We start from the raw sequence: 12,605 nt of genomic DNA on the forward strand, positions 1-12,605 counted from the left end.
TTCTACCATTTCTCAAAAGAGGGAAAGGAAGGGGGTCTTTTTACTCCATTTTGTTATATACTGTGTTTTACTGAAAATTCAATTTAATCAAATTTTATTAAATACTTGCGCTGTGCAAGCCATTGTATACTGCTCTGTTCACACAAAAACAACAGAGACTGAAGGTTTTCTGCCTGCAAGCAGCTTATATTGTAGTGGCAGGATATAACATATATATTTGTAGGTGAATACAATGTAATAAGAAATATTTTTAAGATTTTGTAGCTATTAATAATGTTTGTAAAAGTGTGTGTGTGTGTGTGTGTGTGTGTGTGTGTGTGTGTACACGTACACACACAGGTCTGCCTAGGGACAGTTGGTAGTGCATTGGAAAGAAGTGCTGTTTGCCTCTGTTTTCTCATTTGTAAAATGAGCTGGAGAAGGAATGTGCAAGTCATTTCAGTGTCTTTGCCAAAAAGAAAGAATCAATTACAATCAAATGATAGCACAGATCTACATAAGTGAGTGTGTGCATGTATACAAACATACACATTCACAAATGATTTTGATCATCAGTGCTTTATGAATATTTATGGTTTATATTTTGAATATAATTTTCTATTATTATTTCAGGCATTTTTGTTGCCTTCCTGTGACATATCTGTGACAAGAAAAGTGGTCAAAGTATATAGAAAGTGGATACTACAGGACAAACCTTTGTTCATGGAGGAACCTGAAAAAAAAGACATTACTCAAGAGGATGATGCAAATTTGGGATTTTTAGTGACAGAGACAGATAATAAACAGGTGCTGTTTTTATTTTCTACATTAGACAGAAATACATTTTTTCAATGTTTATTTAAAAATTTTTTTCATTATAGTATTTTATTTTTTCCCCACTTGTATGTAGAGTTAGTTTTTAACATTCATTTTTGTAAAATTTTCTCCCCCCTTCCTTCCTTTTCTCCTTAGGACAACAAGAAATCTGATACAGATTACATACACAGTCATGTTAAACATAGAGAAATACATTTTTGATAGAAAATAAATAGACAAGTTTCCTTCAGTGTCTTACCTCATTTAAACTGCATTGCTATTAGGATCTGTGAATGGTCAGACTGTGAGCTATTTCATATAGGAACTTGAACTTTCTTAGGAGCTCCAAAGCAAAAGAAAGGACTCCTTAACTAACAAATTCTGGCAAACCACCTTTTCTGATTAACAAACTTTACTACTGATTATTTGAAAAATATTGTCTTATATTTGTATTTTACATGTGAACATTACATTTTTGACCTTTATATTTTATGTAAATGGAATTTAAAGGTTATACATAACCTTTAGACTTCAAAGAAAAGGTTTTGCTAGAATGTCTTCATTAAAATATCCAGATCAATTCAGTCATTAAATCATCTGAGAGGAAGATTTGTTAGATAATGACAAAATAACAATTTCTAGAATCAGGTCCTAAAAGTCTTTCTAAAATTCATTTAAGCATTGTCATTATTCATGCAGTTAATATAAATGAAATTATACGCCCCCTGTGTTTAATTTTTTTTTAATTGTACCAGCCAGAATTCACACGGTATTTGTATTAGGGTAACATTTATTGAAAAACACCCAAAACTTCTAAGTTTTCTTTAGATTTCTAACAAAATTGTTTAAAAGAAATAGCCTGAGGTAATTTCTAAAAGAATATATTTTCTTGGTGGATACTTTATTAAATATGATTTGACATTCTGAACTAAAGGTGTTTATAGTTGCATCAGTAACAAGCTCTATTACTGTTTTGATTTTTGAATAACTTCATAGGTTGGAATAAAAATGAATAGGTATACATGTGTCATTTTCAAACTTTTGAATAATATTTATTACAGTTAGAAATAAATACTTGAATTCATATGTCTTCATTTTACATTAAGAAGTTATTGTTTTTAAAAGGCCACAACTGAACATTCTGGTCACAAACGATCTTCAAGCTGGGGACGAACTTATTCCTTTACTAGTGCTGTAAGCCGAGGCTGTATATTAGAAGATGATAATAAGAATATTAAAGCTGGTGTGCAAGCTACACTACAGGTATGTGGCTAGATAAAAGTGAAGAATAGGCAAGAAATATTTTTTCCCACATATATTTTCCCATTGTGGTATCATTTCATTTTAATTACATACAGTTATCAACAAGTAATATTTTTCAATTCATGTAAAATCTGAAATGAGCAGTAACTAGAATCTATAAATTTTCATTCTAACTCTTCCTTTAACTACAGAGCTTCTATTTTTCCCCCTACTGTATAGTTTTATAGAAACTATCATTGCTGTTGTTCAGTTGTTTTAGTCAGGTACCCCTTTAGAGGGTTTTCTTGGCAAAGATATTGGAGTGATTTGCCATTTCCTTTTCCAGCTCATTTTTCAAATGTGAAAACTGAGGAAAAAAAGGGTTAAGTGACTTTCCCAGAGTCATACAAGTGTCTGAAATGGATTGTGAACTCATGAAGATGAATCTTCCTAGCTTCAGACCCAGCACTATGCAATACCCTAGGCCTTTATATGGGAAGCTTACACAAATATAAATTGTTTGGGGGACTTTTTTTTTAATGGAAATTTTGTAGTAATGGGACTATCATGTCTTTAGATATAGTGACCAGCTTTAAGCCCTTTCTTCAAAGCTATTTTTTCTTGGGTAAGTCACATAAATCTCTCTATCCCTGTCTCTTTATCAATGAAATAAGGAAGGTATTAAAACCTTGTTGATCTGTTGTCATTCTGAGCTTTAACATTCCTGACACTATTTTAATAGGATCATGCCATACTTCCACATTCATTAATTCCTTTTTTTAACATTTTTTTTAAAAAAGTGATTTCCCTAAACATCCACATTAGCTTCTCTAGACAACTTTCTGTTTCTACCCCACTCTGAATTTCATTCTTAAGAGTTTCTTCTCTCTCAGAGAATGACTTCTGCCTAATTTTAGTCCATTACAAACACCTTAAATTCAGAGAATGTACTTTGAAGTAAACAAGGAAATCACTGAAATCAAAGTTCCATGCCTTGTTTACTTCAAAGTACATTCTCTGCATGATTTCCTTCAATACATCTCTCCTGGTTTTCCTAGTTACTGTCTTTTTGCTTTTTTATATGTTTTATACTTATCTTTTTTATGTGATTTATCCTCCAGGAAAATATAAACTCTGTGAGGATAGATACAGTTTATTATTGTTGCTACCATTAATAATAAAAACAATAATAATTACTATTTTTATAGCTCTTTAAAGTATACAAAGTATTGTACTTATGGTATCTTATTTGAAATAACTGAGGTAGATGTTACTATTATCCCCATTTTATAGTTGAAGAGACTGAGACAAACAGAAGTTAAATGATTTGTCCGAGGTTACATTGCCAGGAAGTATCTGAGACTGGATTTAAACTCTGGTCTTCTGAACTCCATGCTCAGCAGTGAACTAAATCTTTCAGTTCCTAAGTAGTAAAATCAACTAATGGGAAAAATTAAAGTCTTTGTTCGTTTTATATGTGAAATTACCAGAGTAATTAGAATATAAATCTTTTACAAAACTAGATAATTTTTATTTAATGATTTTCTGAAAAGGTGATCTAGTGATTATTACATAAACATGTACTCAAAAAATACCTTTTCTTAGTCATGCTTAGTGTTTCTGATAGAATAGATTACCTTTGTCAGCAGTTGGGAGAATAGACATTGCTTTCTTAACCTTTTTTTTCAGTAAAGAAAATTATACCATAAATCATCTAAGGTTAATGAATTGAGAACAAATTCCCTATTTTCCCAACTCTTAAGAACTGATTTTAACTGTCCTTTAAATTTACCCTGATTTGTTCTTTGCCTAATGCATCCAGATTTTGTAGTTTATTGTGCCTTTTGAACTTGGTACATGTTAGCTGCCTTCACTAGGAAAAAGTTCTGAATGTATTATTCTAGGCTTTAGGCAAGGAAAGTGGGACTTGGTTTCTGTCTTCAGTATATTAGTTATATTTCATAAAATGGAAGTCCTTGAGTAGATTAGTATATCTGTTTCCATATGTTGACTCATGAAGCTTTAGGGATACCTTTTCCTTGGTGTGCTCAAAAGTAGATTCAAATTAAGGATGCTAAATACATTAAGCTATTCATTTTAGGTAGTTGTTTAAAACAATTTTGTTTCACTTTTAAAATTTACTAAACTCCTGAAGGTATTATAAGCTGATTAAAAACATATTCTGCTTTTCTTTTCAAAGATAAATGATTTCATTTGATTAACATGAAGTCATTAATAATTTCTATTTATGAGAAAGTATATGGTAGATATAGTTTGTTTGTTTGTTTGTTTGTTTGTTTTGCAAGGCAATGGGGTTAAGTGGCTTGCCCAAGGCCACACAGCTAGGAAATTATTAAGTGTCTGAGGCCGAATTCGAGCTCAGGTACTCCTGACTCCAGGGCCAGTGCTCTATCCACCTAGCTGCCCCGTAGATACAGTTTTAATGGAGGTTACTTTTTTCCTGTGTTCAACTGTGTTGATTAGAGGTCAAGGAAGGCTATAAACTCAATTTTCATATGAGCCAGCTAGCTCTATAAAGTCAAAGATGATAGAATATATTCATAAATATTTGACTGTGTTATACATATTTTTAATCCTTGAAATGTTTCCTTTTGTCAAAAAAGTCTGGCCAAAAGAATGTGGCAAAAGAATCATTATTATTGGTATAATAGCAACACTAATTTTTAAAGTGATTAATTTACTTAGTTTACCATGTTAGCTCCTATTCCTGATGACAAATCTATGCCCTTAAAATCTCATTAAGAGGGATGGCTAGGTGGCTTAGTGGATAAAGCACCGGCCCTGGAGTCAGGAGTACCTGGGTGTTCAAATCCGGTCTCAGACACTTAATAATTACCTAGCTGTGTGGCCTTGGGCAAGCCACTTAACCCCATTTGCCTTGCAAAAAAAAAAATCTCATTAAGAGAAAAATATGCATTTGCCTATAGGTTAGGGTTTTTTTTCCTTTTTTATTCCTCTCCCCTCCATCATCTAGAGTCTAGCTGTAGTTTTCTTTCCTTTAAGTTAGGGGTTTTTGAGAGGGAATCAAATTAATAATTTAAATGCCATTCCATGACTTTTTTTTTATTTGGATGTTTAGAGGAATTTATTATATTATCAATATGTGATTTTAAAAGTTAAATAAATTAAACCTTGAGGGTTTCTTCCTCTTGCCCTTGGAAAAATTAGCACTATTCTAATAGCATGAATTGGTATACTGAAATAGACATGTTTGTCCTTAAAATAAGTTTCCTTTATTTAAGAAATTAAATTTCTTTTTGTTTCAAATGCTATACATTGATCTTAACAATGTTACCTTTGTGTTGTTGCCTACTTCATAATCGTGGTGTTGAAATCAGGTGCCAAAAAAGACTAGTGCACATAGTCACTATGTGGATTTGTTTTGCCTATTTATTTGGAAGAAGTGGTTTTTTTTTCTTTCTGCTTTTTATTTAAGGGAGTTTGGAAAGAGAGGGAGAAATAACCAAAAAAGAGTTAGTTGTTGAAGCATTTTTGTTTAATGCATAGAAAGACTTCAAAAGGGATACAGATAAGAAAGGCAGTTTTGAAAGTCACATCTCCAGTTACAATACTTATAATCCTTTTTTGAATTCTGTTGTATATGGAAATTCTATTTCCTAGTCTTAATTTAGGAATAAAAATAAAATTAAAAACAATGTATTGCTTTATAGGTGTTTTTGACAAATTCTGCCAATGTCTTTTTATTGGAGCCATGTGCTGAAGTTCCCATGCTTCTGAAAGAGCAAGTTGATGCCTGTAAAGCTGTTTTGAGTATTTTTAGGCGCATGATAATGGAACTTGCAATGAACAAAAAGACATGGTAAGTTTACTTTTCAAAGAAGTTGATGTGATATGTTTTAATTTTTAATAGTGTAATTAAAATATTAAGGTACTGCCTATTATAAAATCTGTAGTGAGTTCCCATTTAATATTGAATAAGATATTTCTGTGAATTCTGAAGAATTTATATTCCAGACAGTATCTTGGCAGTTCATTGTTTTTGAATATTGATATTAAAAATATTTTTGAATTGTGAATGACTAGATCACATTATTATTTGTATATATATATGTGTGTGTGTGTGTGTGTGTGTATATTTTTATATATTTATGTATATTTCCATTAAATGGTTTTGTGAACAGTTAATCCAATAATTTATTATATAATTTAATATAATGTGTAAACTGAAGACAGTTTAATAATTGCTTAAAATTTTTTTGTAATATTTTCTTTTTTCTACTTACATATTTGTGGATAATTTTTTTAAATGTTAGCAATGAGACTTAAAAAGAAATTTTAAATCCATTCTGGAAAAAAATTTCAGATAAAAATATGACAGAATAATTTCACATCCATTTTGTTAAAATCAAAGTATGTTTTATTGACTCAACTTAATTTTTTACTTTTTTTGAAATAGTGATGTTTATAGTAACATTCCCTGCTTTCAAGGGGCTCACATTTTAACTGGAAAGACAGTAGTGTTCAGCTGAAGGGCTTTTGGAAAAACTTAGTGGTTCTAGAGTAGTAGCAGTGTAAATGGCAAGATCGATTATCCTTGAGGTTCAGTATTAGGTCAAATGGTAAGGGCCTGTGTTCTGCCTTTGTATTAGAATGATTGTAATTGATAATTTTCTGTTCATCAAAGTAGAGTGAGTGACATTGGACACTCTACTGATGAGGGGTTAGAAGGGACCTGGACTTATGACAATCAAAATGGATGTCCAAGGTATCCAAGGGAACTCATTATTTTCTTCCTATTTCACTGTTTTCTATTTTCCTATTTTTCTCAAAGGTACCACCATTCTTTTAGTCCTCCATTTTGCAAGCTTCTGCATTAATCTTAACTCCTCTCTCTCCCTCATATTCATAACAATCAATTACTAAATCAATTTCTATCACTAGAACTTGTCTCCCATCCAGCTCCTACTTTTTATAGCAATCATCATAGGATTCCTAGACTGATTCATCAGGAGAATCCTGCAGATTACTTGAATTTTCCCTAATTACTTGGTAAAGTTTCTTAGGCTATTCTTGTGAAAAAGGTAGTGAGATAGAGTGAATATAATATGGTTGAATGAATTTCTGAAATCTAGTTGAATGACTAGACTTAAAAAGTCATCATTAATAAACTGATATTAGCTTGGAAGGACATCTCTAGTGGCAAACTCCAGGGATCTGTCTTTGTTTCTGTGCTATTTAACAATTTTATCAGTGACTTAGATAAAGATATAGAATACAAACTTATTTAAGAAACAGATGCCACAAGACTGCTAGACGTAAAAATCCTGGATAACAGTTTTCAAAAACATTCGTAAACTAGAAAGTTGGCCCACATTTACTAAGATTAAATTAAGTAGCTATAAATAAAATTTCTTACATTTATGTTAATAAAGTCAACTTCTCAAGTATTATGTAGAAATACATGACATGGCTGCAATTTCTCTGAATAGGACCTACGGTTTTAGTGACCGGTATCCTGAAAATATAATGAATAATATTGTATTATGACAGCCAAGAAAGCTGTTGCAAAATTAGGTTTTCTTAAGAGAACCCTAGTTTCCTAGAACCAGGAGGTAATTGTCCTACTACTGTATTCTCTTAGGGTCACATCTGATTTGGAGTAGTGTGTTCAGTTATGGGCATTCATTTTAGGAAACAAAAACATTGAACTCATTCAGAGATGGGTGACCAGGATGTTGAAGAACATTGAATTCCTACCAAATGAGACATTTTTAAGAGCTCAGGGATAGTTAACCTGGAGAAGAGATGGTAAGGATGAAATATAAACATCAGATACTTAAAGGACTATCTTGTGGATGAGGATTAGATTTTTTTCTCCTTGGTTGCAGAAGATAGAACTAGAAGTAATTGGTAGAAGTAGTCAAGGAGGTAAATTTAATATAAAGGAAAAAAATTCCTAACAATTGAAGCTAGTCCAAAGCGGAATAGACTGCCTTGCATTCTATGACCATCTTTCAAGTATGTAGTAGATAATCTATTTCAAATATGTTGTAGAAAGGTATGGATTGGATTATATTTTATTTGAGATCCTCCATTATTTTGAGTATAATTTTATAATTATTCAATTAAGCTTTATAATTTAGAGGAGACTTGAAGAGGAAGAGAGCGCTACAAATAAGATTACAAAATAAGACCTCTAAGGAAAGGTTAAAGAAAATCGAGTTTTTGACATGAATGAAGAAAATTTCAAGGAATTTATAACAGTGGATTTTCCTTAAAGAATCATAGTCAATTGTCTGTCTTAGTGAGATCAGAATATGAAAAAAAAATGGCAAAAATTAATGATTTGTGTGAACATTTATGAAAGTTAGTGGGTTTTTTTTTTAATAATTTATTGGATTTGAGAATGGTGTGATTCACTTAGTGGCTTGAAGTTGGGTGCTTGATAAATACATTAGATGATCTCTGAGACTAACCCAGCTGTAAGACTCTGTAATTGAGATTTGATAGTAATCTTAATATCCATAAACTGAAAAATTGATTGACATTTCCCCATCATGTAAAGGCATACATACTACATATAATAACAGAAATGAAAATGTTTTGAGATATTTTAAAAAGTGCCAAAAAATCAAGATGTTACCATTTTACCATTGCACTAGTCTGTGATCCCTGCTGAATTCAGTGTATCCAAAATTAGTTTATATATGTGAAGTTAGGACAGAATTAGGAGTATCCTAAATATTTATTTGTATTCTGGGATTGTATGTTTTCCTTAAATTTGTAATTTTCTTGATAAGATAATTAAGAATCTTTGACCAATACATGATTTGAGGTCTAATATCCTATCTGCTACCATATTTTACCAGTCTCCCTTCACAAAAGTTCTTGTTTACATTCCATTCTCTTCCCCCCCCCCCCCCCCCCCCCCCCACACACACACACACACTCATATAGGGACCATTCTGGTGTGGTCTCTTATTACCTCACCCTTGGACTATTTTAATAGTCTTCTGATTGCTCTTTCACCTTGTCTCTCCTTATTCAAATCTAGCCTTCAGGCAGTTACCAAAGTGATCTTCCCTATAACCCTAAACTACAGTAACTTCCTATTACAGATCAAATAAATTTCAAATTTTTTATTTAGCATTCAGAGTCCTTTACAACCTTGCTTCTGCCTATTCTTCTGCCCTCTTCCACTTGACTTCCCATATGCTCTTCAGTCCAGCAAAGGCAGCTAGGTGGTGTAATGGATAGAGCTTTGGAGTCATGAGGATAGGAATTTGAATTCGGCCTCAGACACTTAACACTTACTAGCTGTGTGACTTTGAGTAAGTCACTTAACCCCAATTGCCTTGCATCCAGGGCCATCTACAGTCATCCTGATTCATATCTGGCCACTGGACCCAGATGACTCTTGAAGAGAAAATGAGGCTGGTGACTTAGCATGGCACACCCTCACTCCCTCACTTGTCCTGGCATCACCTACCTGATGTCATGGCCTTCTTTGAGAAGGAAGGACAAATATCATTATCATCAATCCAGGCACTGTTCCCTGCACACAGCATTCTGGCTTCTGAGACTGTCCTTGTTACTGACCATCCCTATACTGGAATGCTTTCCCTTCTCCCTTCTGCCTGGCTTTCTTCCAGATGAGGCTCCCATTTTATCCTCTGCAAGAGGACTTTCTTGGTTTTCCTTCTTGGCTCCCTCCTTCCCCACCAGTGCTTTTCCTCTGAGATTACTTTTCATCTCCTCTATATAAATCTTAGATGTATTTAGTTGTTTGTATGTTGTCTCCTTGATTAGAATGTAAGCTCCTTGTGGGCAGGGGGCATTTTTTATTTGCCTTTTCTTGTATCCTCAATACTTAGCATATAGTAAATACTTTATATATGCTTATTGAATGATTGACTCACAGCTATGTTTCTAATATGAGTTTAAAGTAATTGAAATGATTTACCATTGTGATGAATATGAATGGAATTTACATGCAACTTTTATTTTGGGGGTCCAGGGAGCAGATGTTGCAAATACTACTCAGGATAACAGAAGCTGTCATGCAGAAGCCAAAGGATAACCAAATAAAGGACTTGTTTGCCCAGAGCTTGGCAGGGTTACTGTTTAGGGTAAGTCTTTAAAAAGAAACAAATTTAAAAAATCAAAAGAACAAAATCCTACAAATCTGAAGAGCTAGCCAGGTTTTATATATAATACATTAGATTTGTTCATTTATACATTTTTTAAAAGCGATGAAAATTATATTAAATTTATGGTTGACTTAATTAACTTCATGTAATTTGTGTGATTTTTAACATTTTTATTTTCATTTGGATAGACAGAATGGTGAGATAAATTGAGGACTAGCCTTGGAGTCAGAAAGACCTGACTTCCAAGTGTTGTCTTAACTCAAATATAAATAAACTTTGTATTTTGAGCAAGCTCCATACCTCTCAGCACTTTAGTTAATTATCTAAGATCTACCTTGGTAAAAGGAATTTCCCCATCAAGTGTAATCATGGATGTAGACTTTCTTCCCCTACTCACACTCCCTTACACCTATTTTTTGTTTTGAAATTAAAGGTTTATTTCCATTTTCCATGAGTTTTATTGGATTGGATTCTTTAAGGTTTTTCTAGCCACCAACTTTGGATAAAGATGCTATATTTTGAAATGAGTCTCTCTATCATCTCTTAATATCTGAAATACTTCTAGTCAGGTGCTATGTAGGTTTGGATAAATGGGGAGATGACAGAGAGCGTGTTATATGGTAAAGCTATAGTTTCCCTACATGAGGACTCATAAATTTTGGTATCTTTGAACATCATCCTTTTCTTTTATATAATTGTTCATTTTATCTATAATTTGTTGTTTGACAACTTGTTATTATGTCTTCATTTGGATCTCTGTGTGTCTATTATTCTCTGAACTGATTACTATTTCTGTTACATCATTTTCTATAAAAGGATATGTACCAAGTACCTGCTGCCTTTTTTGCATTTATTTTCTCCATCTTTATGCCCTTCTGTATGGCAATTTTTTTTCTAAATGTTTCATGTGGTGCTAAGAAATGTTTGTATTACAAATCTTTTAGAGCTCTAATTTCTCTAGCAATTTTTTCCCTTTTATTTATCTTTCCATTATATTTTTCCAAAATTGATAGAGGGGCCATTAAAAGTTCCACTCTCTGTTGTATTACTGTCCATGACTTGTAGTTATGTTGATTTTTTAGTGTATTAATTTAGGCACTGATATTTGGAGCATTTAAGTTTAATGTAGTTTCCTGCCTATATCTCTTTAGGTTGTGACTATTTGCTTTTTGGTTTGTCTGAGAACATAATTTTATTAGTTTCTACTATTTTGTAATCATTTGATGTAAATTTTGCTCCAGGCCTTTATTTTTTGTCTTTGCTTTAGTGTCTTTCTCATAAACCACAAATTTTATGAAATTTTACTTTCTTACTCAGTTGGTCACTCTTTTTAAAAATTGGATTGTTTAATCCATTTACATTTAAAAATATGAGATTTAGGTTGTTACAATGCTCCATTTGTCTCTATTAAATTTTTTTCTGAATTAATACTTTTCCCCCTTCTATAAAGACAATGCTCTTTGTCTCTTCAGGTATTTTAGCTTAATCTACTTTAAGTCTACTGTATTCTCTTTATCAAGTTAGTCCTCACCCCTTTCCCAACTTCTGTGGTTTTACTTAATTTATTTCTTCATTTTTCTTCCTTTCATCTAATTATCTACTTTTCCCTCTTTATTTTCTTCCTAGTTAGAGTGAAGTAAAATTTCCCTTGCTATTTGCCCTTCAATGTGTTTTCGGGTTTTTTTTTTAAATTTTCTGCTCTTTTTTTCTAAAAAAAGTATTTCTTTCCCTTGTCCTTTTCATTATTTCTCTTCTCTTTTTGGCTATTTTTAGACTTGTAATCTTTGAATAATGGCCCTTATAATTCTTTATTCCATTTTAGTCTCTGTATTCCTTATGAAATTAAAGCTTCTATGGTTCATATTTTGGGTTTCTTCTAAATGGTTTCTTTGTTATTGCCTTGTGGATCTTACCCCTTGTTCCTTTTTTTCCCTATTGTGTCTCACTTTTAGAAATATCAGCTCCTGCAGATTACAGAGAGGATAGGCATATTTTACTTGGTAGGCTACATCATGCTGAAAGTTAGTTTTCTAAGAAATATTATAATAAAGTGAAAAAAACTAATATATTCCCTTTCTCTTCTACTCTTACTTTGTTTAGTATTTAAAGCTGTTCTTATTTCCTATCACTATCCAGTCCCATTCAGTAATTCAGATAAGTTCCACTTAGCACATTTCACTAATTTGTTAATATCCTTTTACAAGTTTGTTTCCCTATGATTTTGGACATACTGTAAATGCTGTCTTTTAGCTTTGGGTTCTTTCTGAAACAAGAATTTTTAATCTGGGGTTTGCAAACTGAAAGAAATTTTGACATTTGTATTTGTTTAATTTTTTTTTTGTAATCTTATTTATTTTGTTCTAAGCATTTAAAAACATCATTCTGAGAAGTGGAACATGAGACTCCCAAAGTAGTCCATGACAAAAAAATGTTAAT

The 12,605-nt window shown here is 32.1% G+C and overlaps 1 protein-coding gene across 5 annotated transcripts in view; it reads left to right on the forward strand.

The window, feature by feature from the left end:
- RALGAPA2 (Ral GTPase activating protein catalytic subunit alpha 2) overlaps window positions 1-12,605 on the forward strand; it is a 374,367-nt gene that overhangs the window by 80,362 nt on the left and 281,400 nt on the right. For all 5 annotated transcript variants that reach the window (XM_074209342.1, XM_074209345.1, XM_074209344.1 and 2 more), the window contains exons 11-14: window positions 613-786; window positions 1,921-2,058; window positions 5,730-5,878; window positions 10,037-10,148. In XM_074209342.1, coding sequence (XP_074065443.1) covers window positions 613-786; window positions 1,921-2,058; window positions 5,730-5,878; window positions 10,037-10,148 — 573 coding nt within the window. The remainder of the gene's footprint in view (window positions 1-612; window positions 787-1,920; window positions 2,059-5,729; window positions 5,879-10,036; window positions 10,149-12,605) is intronic.

This window comes from Macrotis lagotis, chromosome 1 (assembly GCF_037893015.1).
Source record: "Macrotis lagotis isolate mMagLag1 chromosome 1, bilby.v1.9.chrom.fasta, whole genome shotgun sequence".
Classification (NCBI taxonomy): domain Eukaryota; kingdom Metazoa; phylum Chordata; class Mammalia; order Peramelemorphia; family Peramelidae; genus Macrotis; species Macrotis lagotis.